At 49.0% G+C, this 18,036-nt stretch overlaps 1 protein-coding gene across 1 annotated transcript; it reads left to right on the top strand.

Annotated features, from left to right (window-relative positions):
* Positions 1 to 635: 635 nt before the first annotated feature.
* Positions 636 to 17,194, top strand: Hapln3 (hyaluronan and proteoglycan link protein 3). Its single transcript, XM_031384341.1, has 5 exons — positions 636 to 788; positions 8,051 to 8,232; positions 10,893 to 11,261; positions 15,644 to 15,946; positions 16,742 to 17,194. The coding sequence occupies exons 2-5, from the start codon at positions 8,109 to 8,111 to the stop codon at positions 17,023 to 17,025; spliced, it is 1,080 nt and encodes a 359-aa protein (XP_031240201.1). The 5' UTR covers positions 636 to 788; positions 8,051 to 8,108; the 3' UTR covers positions 17,026 to 17,194.
* The last annotated feature ends 842 nt before the right edge of the window (positions 17,195 to 18,036 follow it).

The raw sequence follows: 18,036 nt of genomic DNA, 5'->3' as shown, positions 1-18,036 counted from the left end.
TAACCCTGTGGCCTTTCTTGCAGCCCTTGCTGAAGAACCTCCTTAGATTTCTCTGTTGAAACAACTAGGCCAGCAGGCCAGGACTTGGTCATTTTAGACAGGAAAGAAAACACCTTGTCCAAACAGAAGCATCCTGAGTAGTGGCTGCCTGAGGGATAGAGGGCTGCCTGCTCGAGGGCTCTGTGAGAGGAGTGCCCCTCCTATCCTTGTTTACCCCCACCCTAGGACCTCCTGGGGAGTCTATGTGTGTGGCTAGCAGTTTATCTCTGCTCAGCCTCTGGCAGGAGGTTGTCATCCCTCAGCTCTGGGGAAGCAGGCACACATAACTTACTCCTCTTAAACTATGTAGGGCAGTCATAGCCCACCCGCAGAGTGCTGAAGGGGCTTCCCTTTTTAGAAGCCTGGGTATATTAATGGGACCTCCCACCTCTACAAACAATTCTCTGCCACCTCTCTTTCAACTCCTCTTCCAAGATGTGACAGCTACAACTCCACTCCTGAGTTTCTCCATTCGCATCTTGCCAGCCAGCAGCTCTAGGTTTAGGGTCTGGACTCCAGCCCTAACAGCAGCTACTCCCCAGAGGCCAGGCCTTTGGGACCAGAGGGAAAGGGACTGTGTACCTTTAAGGGGCTGGTCCGGCTGGAGCGCGGTGTTTGTTGGAAGCAGCTTCCCCTCGGGCCATTCAAGATCCCAAACTCTTCTGCTGCTTCAGACCTGGACAGCCTGTGGCCTCAGCGTGTTGCAGTGGCCCCAAGCGGTTGAGCCGTCGAAGAGCTTTCTGGGGACGGTACACGTGACTGGGGGTGGCTGTGTTTCGGGGATCTGTGCATGCAAGTTTCTCCCTTCTCGACTAGGGTTCCCCGAGGTTGCTGAGAAGGGTGGGGATAGGAGACAGGGAACAGAGGGCAGAAGGAATAGGGACTGAGGCACTCATCTGCCATGTCATCACGGGCAGCTGACTTGCTCGCGACCCTTTTGGGAGCTACCATGAAGTAAAACCACAGTGAACCTCCGGGACACTGAGACCTGATGCCTTCTGCTTGTAGTAGGTCAGTACTGTCTCAGAAGATCAAAGAACCAGCTCGGTTCCAGGCATCCATGGGATGCAGCAGGAGCCACCAGAGACCCGGGAGGGTAGGGGTGGGTGACTGAACAACCTGCATTGGTGCAAGTGGAGGATGCGAGTGGAGGATGCGTGCCTTTAGTCTATTTTGAATACTTGGGGGATAAAATGCAGGATGCCTGGCGAGCACCTGGAGCACATGCCCTTGGGACAGGAGTGCACCAGGGCAAACTCTGCTGTGCAAGCTGGTCACAGCTAAAGAGGAGGCTGGGGAGGAAAGGGACCCTTGGACCCAGCCCTACCCCAGCTCATTGGGTATTCACCAGCCACCTGCGATCCTGCTGGGACAAAGGTCTCTAGGGCTGACCCAGGGAGCGCCCCTTCTCGGTAAGAAAGGGACGACCACCCACCCGAGGCACCCTGCTTCCTTCCAGCGACTGGCACTGGGAGGCCTGGAATGCTGGTGGAAAACGCCCTTCTCTTGCCTTCGCCAGGTTCTGGCGGGTGATGGTGGAACTTCAAAGGCTTGGTAAAGCTTATTCATAACGGGGCATTGATGTCAAATTCCTTCCTGAACTAGCCTGGAGTATCTGGGGGGGTGGGGGTGGAGGGCGCAATCCTGCCCTCTGCCGGTGTCTAAAGGACTAATACTTACCAGTGGCTCAGTTGCAGGGAGAATATGTGGTAGAGGTGGCATCTTGTCCCTTCCCTGTCAAGACTCAGTTTGATTTTGTTCTCTTTGGGACACTTCTTGACCAGTGGTGCCCTGAAAGGGCAAGAGAACTGGTGATCATGGCCCCCGAATTTCCTCTACACCTCAGATGATAGCCAGAGATAAAAACAAAGCCTCCTGGTGGATCACTTTCCCTCAACTGTGAAGAGAAGTCAAGGGTGGCTGCTTCTCTCCTATGCTCAGAAAGGAGAAAGAACTTGGGAGGCAGAGACAGGCAGATTTCTGAGTTCAGGGCCTGCCTGGTCTACAGAGTGAGTTCCAGGACAGCCAGGGCTACACAGAGAAACCCTGTTTCCAAAAAAAAAAAAAAAAAAAAAAAAAAAAAAAAAAAAAAGAAAAAAAGAAAGAAAGGAGAAAGAATCGCCCACCCACTCACTATTAAGGACAGTCACAGCTGCTGAGGTTCCAAAGAGCGTTTTCTGACTGCAGTGTGGAACCTTTTATGAGTGGAGAGGATGAGGCTCAGACCAGGGGCAGACTGGTTGTAAGTGGACAGAGCCAGAACAGAAGTTGACTTGAGACAGGGTGGAGAAGCGCCTATTCCTGCATCGGTGAAAGAGGGGGTTAGACATTGCTTCTGACGCCCACCCAGGTTTCTGCTCTGTGGTTAGCCTTAACATTTTGGGGCCACCCTTGTCTTCAGCCTCAGAAGCGGGGAGGCCTTGCATTCCAAGACGCCAGATGACGTGCCCAGGGTTATTCAGAAGGTGGCAGAGCCTCAGTTCAAAGCCAGCCAACCTGAGACTTAGGGTTTTACGAATTCTCCCCTGCCATGTGGTTTTTGGGGCACTGGGCACATCTTCTCGTGCTAACTTCTCTCATTTGTCTTGACACCTCCCTGGAGGAAGGCCACATACCTGCAGGGCTAGCCTCAGAGTCTCTACTTGCTTAGTGGTAATAAAGCCATGCTGGAGTGGAGTCGGGTGCTCAGGGAAGCTGGGGTCAGACGGGTTGCAGGGAAGCCATTCTTTGTTTTTGGTGTGGAGGGGATTTGATGATACACATTTGACTGGAGGTCAGAAGTCACTCAGAGCCATCCTTGAAGACTGTGTAACAGATTCACACCATGCCTCTTCTGAAGATTCTTTGTCCTTCCTTCTTAAGAAGTCCAGGGGGATCTATGACAGGGCATCTGGCTACCACATGGCCATCGCTTCCTGATGCCTCTGGAGCTCCAGCCTCTAGCCTCTGAACTCTCCCTGCAATGCTCTTTTCCAAGAATCCTCAAAGCTCCCATCTTCTAGGGAGTCTTCCTGACTTACGATCAAGGAACACCCAGAGCTCAGATTGTAGTTCAGTTGGTAGAGTGTTTGCCCAGCACTCACAAAGCCTCAGGTTTCATCCCAGGCATCCCCCAAACTGGCCATGGTGGCACACACCTATGGTCCCAGGCAGAGCTAGGAGGATCAGAAGTTCCAGATCACCCTCACTCGGCATCATGAAGAGTTCAAGGCCAGCCTGGCCTACATGACATCCTATTTTGAAAGTAAATAAGCAAGTAAGCACCCATCTCTCTGCTCCATCTTCCCCTGTCATTTGCAGTCTCACCTGTGCCTGTCATCACCTTTGTGACTCTGAGGCCCAGAGGTGATCTGATTTGAATCCCTATTGCTTAGAACTCTGCCTAACTTGTGGTGGAGGCATGGGCAATATTTGTTAAGAAGATTAGGTGAAATCCCAGCTCTTCCCTAAGGGGAGCCTTAGGCATGCATCTTAGCTCTACTGAGCCTCAGTTTTCTTGACTGTACTGTGGACATAATGGTTCTGACACTGGTGCTACCATAGCCAGGAAGGTGTGCTGACAGAAAGAGGATAGGTCATAATTCACATCAGGCAAAAAGAATCCTACTCTGTCATTTCCTGGCTGTGTGGCCTTTGGGTAGTTGATTCATGTCTCTGTTTACCTGTGGAGTGAATGGGGAGAATAAAATTCTCCTTGGCAGTTATGGTTTGGGACCTCTTAGGAGAAGGTGCTGGATGAGAAATTCATTTAAAAAAAAAAAAACAGGGAGCTAGTCTGGGGCCCGGGTTGGAGGTTGTGAGTGTTTCCAGGGTCTCTGAGGCTGGAAAAGCCAGTTTTGGGAACTCACTGTTATTGGAGGGAAAGCTCGCAGTAGAATTCTAGGTGTTTCTGAGCTGTGGCTACTTTCTCTATGACTGAAAGAATGAAGAGGTACCAGGTCAGTGTAGTAGGGAATCACACTGGCGTGGTGGCAGCTTTCCCAAGTACTTGAACATCTGGAGATTTCTGACTGTTGAGGTACACCTCAAATTACTATTTGTTGTGTGAATTCTGATAAAGACTGGCAGAAAGCGTCTAACTTCATTCAGCATATCCATGGGTGTGCCTCTGCATCCAGACTCTTGCGGGTCGCTGTCCAGAGCTCAGGAAGCAAACAGATGGGGGGGGGGTGTTTCTGAATCTTTGCTAAACTGAATTCCCAAATCAGCTTTCACCATACCAAGGCAAGGATACAAATAGGGTGAAAGGTTACAACCCATGTGACTGACTCAAGGGAGTTTAGCACCAGAAGCCTTCTCATAAAACCAGAGGTCAGATGAAGAAATTCCAAGGCAATCCTGAATTTAAAAACAAAACAACAACAAAAAAAATAGAGGAGGAGAATCTAACCTAGGGCATCCTGCTTGTCAGGTATGTGGTCTACCATGGGCCTAGGCACACTTCTCGTTTGGACAAACTTAGCTCCTTCTCTTCCTTTCCTCCTCCTCCCCATCTTCTTTTTTAGAGATCTGTTTATTTCAGGTGTGCGAGTGTTTTGCTTGCCTGTATCTCCGTGTACCACATTTGCCCAAAGGCAGTGCAGGATTCCCTGGAGCTGGAGTTGTAAGCTACCATGTCGGTGCTGAAAACCGAGCTGGCTTCTAATGATCTTAGTGTGCTTCAGAGAGTTCCATCAAGAATGAGGAAACCTTGTCCCATGACAGAAAGACCTGCCCTCTGTCCCCGAATCCTGCGAGAGTTTGTGATACTGTGGGTCTTCGGCTTTGCTTGCCTAACCTTTTGACATCGAGCTACTACATGGGCATCTACAGAGTTCACGTTTGAGAACCATGCACTCAAATTAAAAGATAAATAAATATATACATAAATAAAAGTCATAGGCCTGGGGAGATGGCTCATCAGTAAAGAGCACTTTTTGCTCCTCCAGAGGACCTGAGTTCAGTCCCCAGCACCCATCTTGAGTGTCTCACAACTTCCTATTACTCCGACTATAAGGGATCCAACACCATCTCTGGCCTCCATGAACACCTGCACACATCTGGCACAAAAAAAAATCCCCGAATCTCTTAATGTTTTCAGTTAGTTTTATGATTTTGTGTTTGGGTTGCATTCTACAACCTCCTAAGATAGCACCATCAAATGGGAATCAAGTATTTAAACTCAGAAGCCTATAAGGTCATGATGTCATAAGAGTATGAAGTGAGTGAGAATCTTCAACACAGTGAGGCTGAGCTATGTTCACAGATACTCGATGTGGTGGTTTAAGTTCAAGGGTACTTGTTCCTAGGCCCTTGGTAGAGGTAGAGGATGTCCAGGCTGGAGGGAGGCTGTGGTCCCCATCTCTATGCGGTTGACTACTGTGGTCCTAGGAGGTTTAGAGAAAGAACACCAGGACATGGGCTCTCCGGGAGTTCTCACTGCAGGCTTGGACATTGTTGCACAGGGTATTTCTGCTCATAAGCTGTTTTGCCTGTATCTAGAACCTCATTGCTGTAGGAGGAAACAGACCTGCTGGGGAGAAGTAAGCCAGGTGAGGATTATGATCTCCACCTCACAGCTGCAGACATTGCTCAGAGTCACACGGTGAAGAGCAATGAGCCTCTGATATCTGCATCTGTATGCTCGACCCACCACAGAGAGATAGTCAGGTGCAAAAAAGCATAGACGTTTTCCCCCTTGTCAGTAGCCCCTGAACAACACAGTATAGTTGTTATTATCCAGACTTAGAAATCAGTGATCTAGAGAAGACCCACAGTGCACAAGAGAATATGTAGAGTCTGTATGCCAGGGTGATGCCGCTTTCTGTCAGAGTGTCCTTGGACAGTGGCACCCGTGAGGGTCCTGAGAAAAACTGTCCACTAATACAGAGGAATGGAGATGGTTTTGAACAGGAACCTTCCAGTTCTTTGTGGGGGTCAACAAGGTTCTGTCTGGCTCTGGTGCACAGCACGGCTGCTAAGTCTAGACTTTAGATTTTCTACAAATACAACCAAGACAAGAGTGGATTCGATCTTCAGCTCTCTTTGCGACCATTCCTCCTTTCCAGCAAGAACTAATAGTTTAGGGAACAAGAATGTTCCCTCCAGAGTCTGGTCACCCTTACAGGTCAATATTTACTTTGCCTGCCCCTCTTCTTCCTCTCTCCTTTCTCCCTCCCTTCCTCTCTTTGTCCCTCCCTCCCCCTCCTTCCTTCCTTCCTTCCTTCCTTCTTTCTTTCTTTCTTTCTTTCTTTCTTTTCTTTTCTTTTCTTTCTTTCTCTTTTTGGAGCCCCTGCCTCTCTGGTCTTGTACACAGGCATTCTCGTAAGGTCACATGTTTGCAATCAGTGTGGCGATTGTGTTTTTTCTTTGTCATCACAAATGACACCCTGAGCATCCTCCCACATTCCTCTAGTCATACAGTTCTATTTGCAAAGGCCCCTGGGCACTCTGGTTGCACTGCACCGAAGCCTGCCTCCTGCCTGCCTCCAGAAGGCTGGCTCTAAGATGTGAGTCTGACCCCGCCTGAAGCCTAAACAGCTGACCCTGCCTGAAGCCTTTCATCGGCTTTATCAGGACAGAGACCAGGACATCTAGGTTCACCTCCTCCCAAGGCTGACTGACCTTCTTCTCCTGTGTCAGGAAGCAGAATTCACTCCAGATGTTTGCAACAAGGAGGTTTTAATCAAGGGATCACTTTTAGAGAACTATAGGGATAACAGAGAAGTTGGAGGCTGCCGAAAGACAGACGGGCAAGTAACCCATGGGGACAGATACATGGTGACAGTGGGATGCATGGGAACAAACAAAGAACATCCCTTATTATGCTTGCCCCTGGCCACTCTACCTTGTAATGTCTATGCCCTACTAAGAAGACCAGTCTGTGTGTTCCATCTCAAAACTGCCCAGCTTCAATGTTCCTTTGGGTGCTCCCATCTTTAGACAGGGTGTTGTGTAGCCCAAGCTGGCCATAAACTCCATATGTGATCTAGGATAGCCTTGAACTCTTAAACCTCATGCTTCTACCTACCCAGTTCTGGGATTATAGGTGTGCACAAAACAAAACAAACCAAACAAATAATCAAACACACTTTGAGGAGACATTCTCAAGTTGGTGGGCACTCAAAAGAGGCAGCTGGCCCATGGGCTGTAGGTTGTTTATTTTCTTTTTAAAAATATCATTCTTTGATTACCAAGGCTTTTTGAGGTAGAGGCAGGAAGATCAAGAATTCAAGACTCTGGTACATGCTCAGCTTGAGGCAAGCCTGGGCTTCATGAAATGCTGGTGTGTTTTCTATATATATATGTGTGTGTGTGTGTGTGTTGTATATATATACACACACACACATATATATTTCTGGTTTGCTTGTGTTTATACTTTTTAAAAGAATATGTGTATGTGTGTGTGCATGTGTTCCTCTGTATGTATGTATGTGTGTGTGCATCTGTGTGTGTATGCTTGTGTGCCTGTGTAGGTGTATGTGTTAAGGTTAGACAGCACTGTGGGCTAGGTTCTCGTCCACCTTTATGTGGCTGTCAGAGATTGGACTAAGGTTGTCATATCTGCATAGCAAGCATCTTTACCACTGAGCCGTCTTAAGCCACAAATGGTTTTTGACCTTGATCTAGTCTTTAAAATAGACTGTCACATTGTCACAGCCCTCCCCATGCAGACATTTCTGTGTTGAAACCAAGTTTCAGACTTATTGTTACTAAACTTGTAACTCGCCCTGCCCTGTTTTGTTCTGGTCTCCTGTTTCTCTTAAAAAGTGCTTGCTATTCACAACCTTTGAAATTCCAACAGCTTGGGTGTGTTTCTTCAGTGCTGACATCTGTGGATGCAGTTCTTCCCTACAAGGAAGACTTGTCTCCTAACTTCTGCTTGCTGCCTGCTGCACTGAGGACAGTGCCTAGCACACGGAGACACTCTGTGATGTGCCATTGAGTGTGTGTGTGAAGGAAGCTGAACAGAGGAATCCCAGCCCGATGGGGGGGGGCTGTTATAATTGGCTTGTTTTTCTTCTCTCCGCAGTTTTCCCAGGGCCCAGCCTCATTCAAGACACCCCGGCACTGCCACTATCCTGGCCAGGATGAGCCTGCTGTTCCTTGTCCTTCTCTCGCCACTTTCCTGCGTTTTGGGACTTCCATTCTACAATGGCTTCTACTATTCCAACAGTCTCCGTGGCAGGACCCTGGGCAATGGCTATGGGGAAGGTGGGTGGCTCCTAGGCCTGCGTCTTGGCTTCTGCTGTGATATGCAGGTTCCAGGCTGGGATGGAGACAGCAGGATCTTCTCTGTCTAGGCCCCCAGAGGTAGACAAGCTTTGCTTCTAAGATGAGAGGAGATGATTTAGATAGATACTCTTGAGTTGGCTGGCACCATAGACTGAGTTCTCCTGGGATGGCCCTAGTTCCTAGAATTGCTAGTTCTTTAAGATCTAGCCTGAGTGTAGCCACCCCTGGTGTCCTATGCCGAAGGGACTTTGGAGTCCGGTGTGAGTTTGAATATCACTTGTATCTCTTTTTGGCTGGGTGGCCTTGGGCATGGGGCTTTCAAGATGGCAGTCACTGTGTTCCTGCAGTGAGATCTGTTGTTTCTGTCATTTGGACCCTGAGCTCTGACAGCCTCCTGCCATGGCTAGGATAGCTGGGTCTTTGGGAGGGACTCTGGTCAACAGTTGGCTCAGACTGTGAAAAGGAGGCTCTCTGTGCTTTCTGGTGTCCACTGTGGAATGAAGGGGACTCAGCAGGGTGCACCATTGGAGCTGCCTTGTCCCTTGGTGAAGTTCTTGTTAGTTGTCATAGAAGCTAAAATTAAAATTATTTTTGTTTGTTTCTGAGACAAGGTCTCATGCAGCCCGTGCTGACATCAAACTTGCTATGTAGCTGGGGCTGGCCTTGACTTCTGCTTCTTCTGACGCTGTCTCCCAAGTGCTGGGATTACAGGTGTGCACTTTTACACCGGTTTGGATGTACTGTTGGGGACTAAATCCAGGGCTTGTGCATTTTATACAAGCACTCTCCTAATTGAGCTATACCCCTAGCTTCCAGTGCTAGCCTAGAAGTTTCCGTGTAGCTGAAGATAGCTTTGAGGCCCTGATTTTCCTGCCTCTACCTCCCAGGATCTGCGATCACAGGCAGGAATGACCATGCTTAGCTTGTCTGTTAGCTTTTGGTGCAGAACAAACTCCCCCAAACATGGCGGCTTAACAGCACACCTATTAATTGAGCTCTGTGGCTCAGCGCTTTGGAGTGAGCATGGTTTCTTCTGGCCCCACAGCCTGCCTTTCTTTGGGGAATACAACTCCATGTGTATCCTGAGTTTCCCTCCGAGTCTTGGGGAGTAGAGATGGGAGTCGGGGTGAGGGTGAGGGGTGGGTCTTCTCTCAGGTATTGCCAGACTGTACAGCAAAAAGAATTTTAGGTCAGATGAGAGTTTATTGATTAAGCATCCAGATAAGATGAACTCAAGAATGTGATTGGGAGAGCGTCCGCAAGGGTCCCAGAATTTGCCGTATGCTGTGATCTGGGGCCTGTGAAGCCACCTAGTCTATACCTGAGCCTAGATATTAGGGGAGGAATGTGCTGGTCTCTTTGTTCACCTCTTCCTTTAATCTCCTTGAGAACACTGAGCAGCTGCAGCTGGGGATGGGAGTTCTAGTAGGGATAAAAACATCAACCAGAGAACCCTAACTCATGTAAGGGTCACAAGGAGGCTGGAGCTGAGGCATAACTTATTAGCTGTTTTTAGAAAAAAATTCCCCCTTTTTTCCTTTATTGTTGAGAATTTCATATAGGTATCCAATGGAATATGATCACATCTATCTTCCAGTTTACTTCTGCAGCTTCTTAAAATCTCAGTGTCATCTTCCCAAGTCCATGTCTTTCTTTTCTTCCTCCTATTCTTTTATCTTTTTTTGGGGGGGCATATTTGTCTCAATATGTTTTCCTGTCTGGCTTGAAACATGCTACCAAATCAGTCTGGCTTTAAACCTATAGAGATTGGCCTGCCTGTGCCTGTGCCTGTGCCTCTGCCACATCCTTAGTAGAGAATGTTTTTCCTTCCCCCAGCAACTAACAAGTGCCAATAGCTCCTCAGTAAGGGGCTGTTCTTGGAGATCACTCCTGCATCTACGCCAGAATTCTGGCTGGCTTGATCTTGTGCAGGTGACCACATCCACTGTGAGACCAGGAGAGCTGTAGCCATGTCACATGCAAAAGACAAAACTCCTCTCCATCTGCTGGCTCTCGTGTTCTTTCCACCTCCTCTCCCATCCTGTTTTCTGAGCCATGGGTGAGCCTCCTATTCTCAGGTCTTGCTATTGGAGCAACTCACAAGTGGTTGGTGTAGGATGACTCCAGCTGAGGAAGATGCATTCTGCTTCCCATGGTTTCCTGTGCTCTAGGCAGGCAAGTCTGGGCTTGTACTCTTAGGGACTGGTAATTAATGTCACCAGAGAAGGCGGAGTCAACCAGAGAGCTCTTGGAACCAAGCCTCAGGGCAGGCACAGTGAGACCATCATTACCACCTTTCATCCAAGCAGCAAGCAAGTGGCAAGGCCAATACAAATTCAAGGAACTGACATCACCCCTCCCCCCTTTTTTTGAGACAGAGTTTCACTGCATGTGCTGGTCTCAGACTAATGTTAGTCCTTCTGTCTCCTACAGGTGGGCCAGCACACACAACTCAGAGGAAGTAGGCACAAAGTCACATGGTTGGGTAGTGGAGGAGTGGAGGAGCAGGCACCTATAGGGATGGGGCAAGGTGGCTTTTTTTTGCATCCTGCAACACTAGAGTCTGGAGGGGCTTGGGATGAGGGTATGGGTGGTCCTTGAAAGACCATTGTCCCATCTGTGCCCCACCTTGTCCCCAGGCCTATTCAATGGCGTGAAGTTAGTGGTGGAGACTTCGGAGGAGTCCCTTTTCAGTCACCAAGGAGCCAGCGTGACCCTGCCCTGCCACTACCACTATGAGCCAGCCCTGGCGTCCCCGAGACATGTGCGTGTTAAGTGGTGGAAATTGTCAGAGAATGGAACCCCGGAGCAGGACGTGCTGGTGGCCATCGGGCAGAGGCACCGCTCCTTTGGGGACTACCAAGGGCGAGTTCAACTGAGACAGGACAAGCAGCAGGAAGTCTCGCTGGAGCTTCAAGACCTGCGGCTGGAGGACTCTGGGCGCTACCGCTGTGAGGTCATTGATGGCCTGGAAGATGAGAGTGGCCTGGTAGAGCTGGAGCTTCGGGGTGAGGCTCTGAATGGTGCCACTGGGACCCAAGGGAGGGGGAAAGGACCCAGACAAGGCATAGACCTTTTTTCTTTACATAGGTAAGCATGTCTGAATCTTAAAACAACACTAAAAGGAAGTTATTATGGCGTCACAACCCTTATTTTCCAAAGAAGGAAATGAGGAGAGATCAAGGAACGTATTTAAGGTCATGTAGCTGATAGGTGGGGTTTGAACTCAGGGAGCAACTTCCAGAAGCCACTGCCTCCTATTCCCTCTCATTTACTCCTGTTCAGAAAGAGAGAAATGGGAGCTGGTTCTGCAGTTCATAGGAGCCAGAGCTGAGGTTCCAGTAGAGTTAGTTAGCAAGACATATGGACAAGGCAGGGCCAGGGGGTGACAGTAGGGACTGGTAGAGCCTGGGGCACACTGTTGAACCCATCCCATGTAAAGAAATCCATTTAATTTAGGCTAGTTGTGATATCAATTAAGAATGCAGGCCTATTGCTGTTAGATTTTCTTAGTTAAGTATGAAATTTTTTTGTGTGTGGTATGAGGGATAATTCAGGGTCGCCGGGCGGTGGTGGCTCACACCTATAATCCTAGCACTCGGGAGGCAGAGGCAGGTGGATTTCTGAGTTCAAGGCCAGCCTGGTCTACAGAGTGAGTGCCAGGACAGCCAGGGCTACACAGAAGAACCCTGTCTCAGAAAACCAAAAACCAACCAACCAAAAAACAACAACAACAAAAAAAAGAATTCAGGGTCTTGGGCATGCTGGGTAAATGGTCTATCGGTGAGCTATATAACCAGTCACTGGACTCTCTGGATTTTTATGTAAAAACCATGTGCTTTTAGAAGAAAACTTTAGTGCTGTTTGAACCAGCCAGACCCTGTGAGCCAGGTATCTGGTGGCTCTAGTTTGAGACCTCTTTGTAGTTTAGACTCCTTTGTATCTTGGAGAGCAGTGTGCCTTCATCTTACTCCTTTAACCCCATTTCACCCCACCCTAACTTTGGCCTCTAAGCAGGGCCCCTAAGCAGGGCTCATCCCTGGAACCGTGGGTACAATAAACAAGGAAATAATTGGGCAAGTAATAGCAGTTCCTTTGTTACCTGCCTTTAGTACCGAGAATGAATTTGCCTCCTGGAAAAGATCCCCACTCTTGCCACTTGCAGGGCCTAACCACGACCAAACTGCTCATTCTGAAGTCTGGGTTATCAGAAAGAACGGTCATCGGGGCTAGCCTAGAGAGACAGGGAGCCCTCATCCCTGGGGCTGCAAGGAAGGAGAACTAAGGATAGGACCAGGCATACAATCACTAACTGCTGTACTTCCCAATCCTCACCTGGTTGGGGCCCATGAGCTTCAATGCTCCCTCAGCCTGGCTGTGCTAGGTGCCTGGCCACAAGGTGACATTTATTCAAGGTTCTGCTTCTAAACAGCACGTGCCAAGGAGGGCCTCCTCCGGGACCCTTAGCTTCATCTGTCTTGATATGGACTGAATGATACAAGTTTTAAATTGGGCTGGGGATATACATCAGTGATAGGATGGTAGCCAGTGTGAATGGAATCCTAGGCTCAACCCAGCTCACGACAACAAAAATGAATACATAACTTTTTACAAAGTAAGATTTCAAACATACACAATAACATGTTTTCCTTCTTTCTTTCTTTCTTTCTTTCTTTCCCTTTCATCTTTCTCTCTTTCCTTCTTTCTTCCTTTTTTTCCTTTCTTCCTTTCATTCTTTCTTTCTGAGTACTGTTTCTCTGTGTAGCCCTGGCTGTCCAAGAACTCACTATGTAGACTAGGCTGGCCTCGAACTCACAGAGAACAGAGATCTGCCGCCTCTGCCTCCCAAGTGTTAGAATTAAAGCCACACCCTACTCTGTGCTTTTGTTTTCTGAGACAAGATCTCATTTTGTCAAGATCTCATTTTGAGACAAGGCCAGAGTGGTCTCGAGCTCATGGTAATCCTTCTGCCTCAGTCTCCTGAGTCCTGGGATTTCAGAAGTGAATCACCACGGCCTGCTAGCATAGTAATTTTTTTTTAAAGATTTATTTATTTTTATGTGAGTACATCACCACTGTCTTAAGATACACCACAAGAGGGCATCAGATCCTATTACAGATGGTTGTGAGCCACCATGTGGTTGCTGGGAATTGAACTCAGGACCTCTGGAAGAGCAGTCAGTGCTCTTAACCGCTGAGCTATCTCTCCAGCTCCTAGCATAGTAATTTTTGAGAAGAACATGGGTGTGGCCTTCTCAGGAAGGAGGGCCCCTGCCCCAGGTTGTCCTTGGCCTCTTGCCTCTTACCTAAGGGCTCTTCCCCACCTTTCTTCCTGCAGTTCTTATGTGCCCCTGTGTATCCCAGGATGATCTTAAACTCATGGTAATCCCCAGTCTCAGCCTTCCGACTGCTGGGATTCTAGACATGAGCCACCATGCCTGTCTTCTTTTATTCTCTTGAGACATTTCCACATTAAGTAACCAGGCTTGGTGACACAAATCTCAGTACTTGGAAGGCGGAAACAGGAACAGGCAAGTTCGTAGCCAGCTTGGGTTATCTGGCAAGACTCTGTCCTTTCTTAATTAGGGTTCCTGTTGCTGCAATGAAACACCTTGGCCAAAAGCAAGTTGGGGAGGAAAGGGTTAATCTCTCTGACTCCTCCATAGCTCTGTTCATCATCCAAGGAAGTCAGGGCAGGAACTCAAGCAGGGCAGGACCTGAAGGCAGGAGCTGATGTGGAGGCCATGGAGGGTGCTGCTTACTGGCTTGCTTCTCGTGGTTTGCTCAATCTGCCTTTTTTTTTTTATATAGCACCCAGGACTGCCAGCCTAGGGGTGGCGCCACCCACGGTGGGCTGGGCACTCCCCAGCTTAATCACTTAATTAATAGATGCCTTACAGGCTTGATTACAGTCTGATCTTATTGAGGTTCCCTCTTCTCAGAAGATTTTAGCTTGTGTCAAGTTGACACAAAATTATCCAGCCCAGTTCTCCAAAAACAAAACCAAACCAACCAACCAACCAACCAATCAACCAACCAACCAACCAACCAAACAAACAAAGAATGTGTTCACTAATTGACCTATAAAGCTGGCCTTTCCTGTCTGGTCCGAAAATTAAACTGCCTCAGAGGGGCCTGCGAGATGGCTCAGTGGATAATGGCACTTGTGGCTAAGACTGGCAATTTGAGTTCAATCCCCAGGAACCATATGATGGAAAGGGTAACTGATTGCTATGAGCTGTTCCTCAATTTTCGTGCACATGCCTTTTCCCAAACAAACAAACAAACAAACAATGAATGCAATTAGAAAGATGAACCAACTCATAAGTCAAAAGTATGCATCTGTGCCCCAAATGCAGAAAATCTTAAAAACCTAAGCCTTGAGCTCACTGGAGGTCCAGTACCACAGGGAACCATGAGGATGAAGGGATTTGTGGGCTTGGTGTCAAGATCTTAAGCAATTAATAGGTAAATTAATGTATACTAGCGGATGTACAGATGTTGCATGCAGACACTGCTGTTGTGGGGGATATTATAAAGATCACTACTCAAACTCTCCTGCCCCGCTGGACCACGTTCCAGCTCTGGAGCCGGTACTGGCTGGCCACACCACTATGTCCTGGTGGAGTCCTGCTATCCTCTCCCAGCTAGCAAGATCATCTCGCTTACACACACCCCACAATCATGACTCTTATAATCTAATCAGGTTTATACATCAATAAGATCACAATTTAAAAGATGCCAATACAATAATTTCAGAGCCAAATGATAAAGATAATGCTTTAACCCAATTATTCTAGCCTTGTGAAAACCTTAGCTACCTGTGGCTGTTTAAAACCACGCAGGGTCTGGATCGTCTTACTCTTCGTCTGCCTCCATGTTGATTCTCCCTGATTCTCTCTGACCTCCCTCACTCCTAAATTTCTAGCTCCACCTCCCTATTCCTGTCCAGTCACAGACCTGTCACTGCCCTAATGTGACTGAACAGAGAAAATGCCGAGACACACTGCTGTTTATAAACTTAAGACACCTGTAGGACTGGGAAGGAGCCAAACCTCGCCCCTGGGGCCCAAAGCACAACAGGATAGTCTTGTCTTCTATCCTGTTGTATAATCAGGGGTGTCACTTGATGGATTCATTACAAGTCAATATATACTTTCTGGGAACTCTGCTCAGATTTAGGAGGAAGGTGAGAGGCAGGGGAAGGCTCCTCTTGGGCTTAGGAAGTGGACAGGAACTTGGAGGTTTGCTGAGCTGTCCCCAGCCAGTAGAGTCTGAGTTTTGGATACACGTGCATCTTGGCGGGGGTGAGGAGCTCCTGCCTCCTCCTTCTGACTCCTCTGAGACCTTTCTTCCAACCCCTCTGAGACCTTCCTTCCTTCCTTTCTAGGTGTGGTTTTTCCCTACCAGTCCCGCGAAGGGCGCTACCAGCTCAACTTCCACGAGGCCCAGCAGGCCTGCCAGGAGCAGGGTGCTGTGGTAGCCACTTTTGAGCAGCTTTTCCGAGCCTGGGAGGAAGGCCTAGACTGGTGCAATGCAGGCTGGCTACAGGATGCCACTGTGCAGTACCCTATAGCGCAGCCCCGGCAGCCCTGCGGAGGCCTGGGTCTGGCACCTGGTGTTCGCAGCTATGGCCAGCGCCACCACCGCCTGCATCGGTATGACGTGTTCTGCTTTGCTGCTCTCCTCAAGGGTGAGTGGAGAGGCCTGCCCTGCTTGATGGTTACCTGAGGGAGAGCCTATGGAGCTGCCAGAACCCTCTGCCCTTTTCTACCTGCCTGACCTGTCCTGGAGTCTGAAGTGTTAACAGTTCTAGAGGCAAAGTCCATGACAGTTCTCAGCACTTTGCCCTTGATGCTCCTCGGCCTTCATAGGTTATACATTCATCAGACATCTTTTGAGTGTCCACTATGTACTGGGCTGTGGGTCGACACAGTCAAAGCAGGTCTTTCCTGAAACACTGTTCTTATCATTCACTGAAAGATCAATGAAAACAGAAGGTTGTTCAGTTTTGTAACAAAAATACATTGAAGTGTCAGGCAGGGCTGAGGATATAGCTCGGGCTGGTAGAGTTCTTGCCTAGTGTAAACACAGCATGGGTCCCGTCCTTAGCACCTCCTGAGCACTGTAGTGTTATCTCAGCACTTGGGAGGAGGAGGCGGGAGGATCAGGGGAGGAGGCAGGCAGGAGGATCAGAAGTTCAAGTTTAAGGTCATCCTCAGCTACGTAGTTTAAAAAGTGTCTGCTGGCATGTAGTAGGTTCTTGGTAAAAGACAGGCGAGAGACTGGTTCAGTCTGGGTGGGTGCCCACTCAGAATGCAATTGGGGCATACAGAAATGACTAGAGAAATCCCAGCCCTACAGCAGGTATGACGGGGGGGGGGTTGAGGCCTGCAAAGGTGGCCATTCAGTATCCAATACAGATTCCCGTGGCCGGCACTGCTGCTTTCTATGCTCTATAGCACTTAAATGATCCACTTTCCCACAGGGCGGGTGTACTACCTGGAGAACCCTGAGAAGCTGACATTGCTGGAGGCTAGGGAGGCCTGCCAGGAAGATGGTGCCCAGATCTCCACAGTGGGCCAGCTCTTTGCTGCTTGGAAGTTCCGTGGCCTGGATCGTTGTGATGCTGGCTGGCTGGCAGACGGAAGTGCCCGCTACCCCATAGTTCATCCCCGCCTCAACTGTGGCCCCCCTGAGCCTGGAGTACGGACCTTTGGCTTCCCAGACCCCAACACCCGCTATGGGGTCTACTGTTACGTCCAGCATTAGCAGCGTGGTCAGCTGTACGTCTGCCCTGACTTCCTGGGCTGAGTGTTTAGCAGGTGGACCATTGTCCCTTGTGGGTTGGGGAATTGCTTAGATAGTTTTTATACTTCCCAACTCAAAACATTTAAAGGTATTATTATTATTATTATTATTAATTATTTTACAGACCCAACTCTTAATTCTCTTGGCATCCTTCTCTGGGGTACTTGAGACCCACTGTGCCATGTTCTGGTATGCTGACATCCCTACTTGAGGAAACTGGTGCTCACCATGGACAATGGCTACGACTAGCTCCCTTTTCTCAGCTTATAGGTGGCGAAAGGCTGAGTGTTGACTCTTTAAATTTCTGCACAGGGTCCTCAGACTTGTGGGTGAAGACTTAGACAAGGGAGAACTTCCCTTCTCCTGGTTCCAAAGAGTCTAGGTCTCTTTCCACGTGTCCCCTGCTTAGGAGCGACTCTCTGGGCGTGTGTGCCTTATTTGGCCAACAGGTGGTGCTATGACTCCCTTTCTTCTCTTCGAGCTGACCCCAGCTGACCCCAGCTGACCCCTGTATCTGACCCTTTGTCTCCTTCAGTCTCAGGGACTAGGGATCCCAGCCCTGGGTAAGCATGGGATAACTTCTGTCCTCCGTCTTCCCCTGGGCTGCCTCTGCATGCTGGTTTGGTGTGACCTTGTCTAACCTGCAGCATTCTTGCCTCAGGTTGCTGGCCCAGCCGCTGGGGATCCGGTTCCCATCTTCACCATCTCTGCCCCGTGATGGCCCAGTTTTGAGGACCTCAGGGGGAGAGTAAGAGGTGCCTTTTGTGAAACAGGGGCTCCCGTGCTTTCTAGAGGGTCTCAGAGGCTGAGGACCCATGAAGTGTCTTTGTTCCTCACCCTAACAATGCCTCGGGGAACCAGACTTGTATTTCATCCGGATGTCTTCTGGTGCTTAACAATCAGGTGTTAGGCAGGCAGTGGTGGCACACGCCTTTAATCCCAGCACTTGGGAGGCAGAGGCAGGCAGATTTC

Source organism: Mastomys coucha, unplaced genomic scaffold (assembly GCF_008632895.1).
Source record: "Mastomys coucha isolate ucsf_1 unplaced genomic scaffold, UCSF_Mcou_1 pScaffold21, whole genome shotgun sequence".
Lineage (NCBI taxonomy): Eukaryota > Metazoa > Chordata > Mammalia > Rodentia > Muridae > Mastomys > Mastomys coucha.
The sequence above is the reverse complement of the archived record's forward strand: the minus strand, read 5'-3'. Positions and strand labels throughout refer to the sequence as shown.

Coding starts and splice junctions, on each gene's coding strand:
- Hapln3 (XM_031384341.1), top strand. CDS start 8,109: ATGAGCCTGCTGTTCCTTGTCCTTCTCTCGCCACTTTCCTGCGTTTTG. Junction 8,233..10,892: donor GGGCAATGGCTATGGGGAAG/GTGGGTGGCTCC, acceptor CCTTGTCCCCAG/GCCTATTCAATGGCGTGAAG. Junction 11,262..15,643: donor GGTAGAGCTGGAGCTTCGGG/GTGAGGCTCTGA, acceptor CTTCCTTTCTAG/GTGTGGTTTTTCCCTACCAG.